Source organism: Penaeus japonicus, unplaced genomic scaffold (genome assembly GCF_977035675.1).
Source record: "Penaeus japonicus unplaced genomic scaffold, GWHDUDI00000001_assembly GWHDUDI00000036, whole genome shotgun sequence".
Taxonomy (NCBI): domain Eukaryota; kingdom Metazoa; phylum Arthropoda; class Malacostraca; order Decapoda; family Penaeidae; genus Penaeus; species Penaeus japonicus.
Window position 1 is genome coordinate 8,508,235 of NW_028234438.1, and position 5,000 is coordinate 8,513,234.

A 5,000-nucleotide genomic window follows, 5' to 3' on the forward strand; every position below is an offset into this window, starting at 1 on the left:
TTATCATGGGTATGGTGAATCAGTGAGCGAAATTCATTGCAGACAATTCAGCTGCTGTTGCACTCGTCCATCCACAGATGAGCCCAAAGATGACTCTGGACTGTGCACCGTACCCGGGCATTTATAAAGACCAAGGGAGTGTTGTCCATTGCATCTGTTTTTTATCCCCTTTGACCGAGCCCCCCCCCCTTGCTGTGTGGCAGCAGCTATGCTCTATTGCATCATCGCTACCGTTATTATCATCATTATAGTTGATATTGGTGTCACCATCAATACCATCACTCTTATTAATATCATAATATATGGCAATACTAATGATAGTTTCATTATCATCCATATTGTTTCTATCCCTGTCATCATTTGGTTCATTGTACTGCCATCTGCTGGACCCTGGCAACCCCACGGGCGGGTCCTGAGAACAAAGGCATCGTCGTCCCCTCGTAAATTTCCGCAATAAAAGCAAAAGGAAAAATTCGTCGCAGTGATCCGACCCAACGAAAGGGCCGGTCTAGTAAACGCAGATTGTCGTCGCAAGTAATTATCAATATTTTCTATCATTATCTATTCATAGTTATCATTATTAGTATCATCATTATATTATCACTGATACTATTATTGTCATTATTGTTATTATTATCATTATTTTGATTTCCATTAGTACTATTACTTTTATCATCATTAATATTATGATGATGAGGGGGAGGAGGGGGATTAGTGTTATCATTGTTATCATTATTATCATTGTTATTATCATTGTCATTAATACTAGTAGAATCATTACCATTTCATCATCATTATTACGCATTACCATTAACATTAATGTTGTTATGGTTATTATTACTATTAGTATAATCATTATTAATATCACTATTAGTATAATTTTTCTTAATATCACCATAAGCATCAGCATTATCTTCATCTTTATGAGCTTCACTTTACATATATCTGGGGCTTTGCGCACATCAAACACTTGTGTGTAACGCCCTTTTGTAAAGCAAAGGGGCGTTACCAAGTAACTCGAAATGAACTGCGAGGCAACAACAGCTGCGCGGCCAGCAGAGCCGAGCCGACTAGACTAACCTTGAGCCATCTGCGTCGTCTCACGTAGGCTAACACAGGCAGCACCACGACCAACGGTAGGACAACGAAGCATGACACCATGACAACGATGAACTCAGACGTCGTTAAAATACCGACGCAAGAACTCCCACCACAGGATCCGACTCCTTGGCTAGTGGTTGTATCGGAAGTTGTTGTGGAAGGGAGGTCAGTGGTAGATGGTGTTATGGGCGGTCCTGTGATGGTGCCTGGCGGTCTTGAGAAAGTGGTGTCTGTGGAGGAAGACGTGGATGTGGAAGTGGTGGCATAAATGGTAGAATGGGCTGCCGTGGAAGAGCTAGATGTAAAGGGAGGGGTGGTGGAAATAGTGGAAGAAAAAGTCGCTGCTGTGGATGACGCGGAAGTCGAAACAACCGCTGTGGGGGAAGTTTGGGTAGAAGACACCCCGGAGGAAGCGGAAGAAGTTGGAGCGGCTGGCGAGGAGGTTGACGCCGAAATGGTTGATCGAGAAGTGGTTGTTGAAGAAGTGAAGCTCGGAGTAAATGTTGAGGAAGAAGTGATTGGTGGTTTGGCTGTTGGGGAAGAAGTAGATCTTGGAGTAGAAGAGGGAGAAGAAGTAGGCGTAATTGTTGAAGAAGACGTTAATGCACTTGTTGAAGAAAAAGAACTAGAACTAGACATAAATGTGTGAGAGGAAGTAGAACTAGGAGTAAATGCTGGGGAAGGACTAGAACTAGGAGTCACCGTTGGACGAGTAGAACTAGAAGCAATTGTTGAAGAAGGAGTTGAACGAGAAACAATTACTGACGAAAGACTAGTTGGAGAAGTTGAAGTCACAGTAAATGTTGGAGAAGGAGTAGAGTTAATAGTGAATGTTGGAGATGTAGAACTTTGAGACGAAGTAGAACTGTGACTTATTGCTGTAGATGATGGAGAACCAGGAGTAAAGGTTGGAGAAATAGTACTAGGAGTAAATGATGGCGAAGAGGTAGAAATGGGAGTAAACGTTGAAGAAGGAGTAGAAGTGGAGGTAAATGTTGGAGTAGGAGTTGAAGTGGGAGTAGATGTTGGTGAAGAAGAAGAAATGGGAGTAGGTGTTGGCGAAGGAGTAGAATTGGGAGTAGGTGTTGGAGAGGGATTAGAAGTGGGAATAGATGTTGAAGAAGGAGTAGAAGTGGGAGTAGGTGTTGGAGAAGGAGTAGAAGTGGGAGTAGGTGTTGGAGAAGGAGTAGAATTGGGAGTAGGTGTTGGAGAGGGATTAGAAGTGGGAATAGATGTTGAAGAAGGAGTAGAATTGGGAGTAGGTGTTGGAGAAGGAGTAGAAGTGGGAGTAGGTGTTGAAGAAGGAGTAGGTGTTGGAGAAGAAGTAGAAGTGGGAGTAGGTGTTGAAGAAGGAGTAGAAGTGGGAGTAGGTGTTGGAGAAGAAGTAGAAGTGGGAGTAGGTGTTGAAGAAGGAGTAGAATCAGGAGTAGGTGTTGGAGAAGAAGTAGAAGTGGGAGTAGGTGTTGAAGAAGGAGTTGAATCAGGAGTAGGTGTTGAAGAAGGAGTAGGTGTTGGAGAAGAAGTAGAAGTGGGAGTAGGTGTTGAAGAAGGAGTTGAAGAAGGAGTAGGTGTTGGAGAAGGAGTAGGTGTTGGAGAAGGAGTAGATGTTGAAGAAGGAGTAGAATTGGGAGTAGGTGTTGGAGAAGGAGTAGAAGTGGGAGTAGGTGTTGGAGAAGAAGTAGAAGTGGGAGTAGGTGTTGAAGAAGGAGTAGGTGTTGGAGAAGAAGTAGAAGTGGGAGTAGGTGTTGAAGAAGGAGTAGAAGTGGGAGTAGGTGTTGGAGAAGAAGTAGAAGTGGGAGTAGGTGTTGAAGAAGGAGTTGAAGAAGGAGTAGGTGTTGGAGAAGAAGTAGAAGTGGGAGTAGGTGTTGAAGAAGGAGTAGAATCAGGAGTAGGTGTTGGAGAAGAAGTAGAAGTGGGAGTAGGTGTTGAAGAAGGAGTTGAAGAAGGAGTAGGTGTTGGAGAAGAAGTAGAAGTGGGAGTAGGTGTTGGAGAAGGAGTAGAATCAGGAGTAGGTGTTGGAGAAGAAGTAGAAGTGGGAGTAGGTGTTGAAGAAGGAGTAGGTGTTGGAGAAGAAGTAGAAGTGGGAGTAGGTGTTGAAGAAGGAGTTGAATCAGGAGTAGGTGTTGGAGAAGAAGTAGAAGTGGGAGTAGGTGTTGAAGAAGGAGTTGAAGAAGGAGTAGGTGTTGGAGAAGAAGTAGAAGTGGGAGTAGGTGTTGAAGAAGGAGTAGGTGTTGGAGAAGAAGTAGAAGTGGGAGTAGGTGTTGAAGAAGGAGTAGGTGTTGGAGAAGAATTAGAAGTGGGAGTAGGTGTTGAAGAAGGAGTAGAATCAGGAGTAGGTGTTGGAGAAGAAGTAGAAGTGGGAGTAGGTGTTGAAGAAGGAGTTGAAGAAGGAGTAGGTGTTGGAGAAGAAGTAGAAGTGGGAGTAGGTGTTGAAGAAGGAGTTGAATCAGGAGTAGGTGTTGAAGAAGGAGTAGGTGTTGGAGAAGAAGTAGAAGTGGGAGTAGGTGTTGGAGAAGGAGTAGGTGTTAGAGAAGAAGTAGAAGTGGGAGTAGGTGTTGGAGAAGAAGTAGAAGTGGGAGTAGGTGTTGAAGAAGGAGTAGAATCAGGAGTAGGTGTTGGAGAAGAAGTAGAAGTGGGAGTAGGTGTTGAAGAAGGAGTTGAATCAGGAGTAGGTGTTGAAGAAGGAGTAGGTGTTAGAGAAGAAGTAGAAGTGGGAGTAGGTGTTGGAGAAGAAGTAGAAGTGGGAGTAGGTGTTGAAGAAGGAGTAGAATCAGGAGTAGGTGTTGAAGAAGGAGTAGGTGTTGGAGAAGATGTAGAAGTAGATGTTGTTGGAGAAGTCGAGGTGGGATTAAATGTTGGAGAAGGAGTAGAGGTGGAAGTAAATGTCATGCTTGATTCAGTGTTGGAGGAGGTATCGGGGGGAGTGGTGGAGGAATCGGCGGTGGTGAGGGTGGTGGGCGGAGAAACGGAGGTCGTGGGCGGGAGGCTGTCGATAAGGATTTTGATTTCTTCAAAGCCGACGGCTGCCCCGACGGCCATTCCCTCGCCGCAGAAACTCAGCTTGAGCTGTGGGGCGGAGTGCAAGCTGCGGTTACTGGGGTTGCAGGTGCCAGTCAGAATAAGGCTGATATTGATGGTGACTGATGGTGATTGATGATGATAGTGATTGTGGTATCACCATTAATGATTATGATGCTAATGATGGTGATTATGATACCAATAATGCTATAAATAATAATCATAATGATAAAGATAACAATAATGGTAATGATGATGATGGTAATAAAGATAACAATACTGGTAATCTAGATCATTATTATAACAAATTGAACGATATTAACATATATATATATAAATGTATATACATGTATATATATATATATATACACATATACATATAAATACAAATTTTACCTCCCTGACCGAGACTCGAACCCGAACCGTCAGATTGGCAGACCCGGCCTTGAATCCAAGAGACCACACGACCCACTAAAAGAATTGTCTAACCAGATACCTTACAACCGTCATGGAAATTACCTATTTGCTAAAAGCGTTACTGCATTCTACCATCTTTCTCACATAGATATAACCTCGGTAACCTGATTTTGGACTTGAATTTCTGATTCAATGCTGCCGAGTGCCCACGGGAATTGTCTGTAAAACCCTGCTATCACTGCTCTGCTATGAGTAAATAGGTGATCTCCATAGTGGTTGTAAGGCATCTGGTTAGAGAACTCTTTGTGGTCTGTTGGATTCAGGGCCGGGTCTGTTAATCTGACAGTTTGGGTTCGAGTCCCGGTCAGGGATGTAAAATTTGTATTTATATATTAAATGCGTTACTGCATTCTACCATCTTTCTCATATATATATATATATATATATATATATATATATATATA

At 43.1% G+C, this 5,000-nt stretch overlaps 1 protein-coding gene across 1 annotated transcript in view; it reads right to left on the reverse strand.

Annotated features, from left to right (window-relative positions):
• Positions 1 to 5,000, reverse strand: part of LOC122245883 (uncharacterized) — a 9,816-nt gene that overhangs the window by 2,000 nt on the left and 2,816 nt on the right. Inside the window, exon 2 of the mRNA XM_043003994.2 lies at positions 1,081 to 4,167. Within this exon, the coding sequence (XP_042859928.2) occupies positions 1,081 to 4,167 (3,087 nt within the window). The remainder of the gene's footprint in view (positions 1 to 1,080; positions 4,168 to 5,000) is intronic.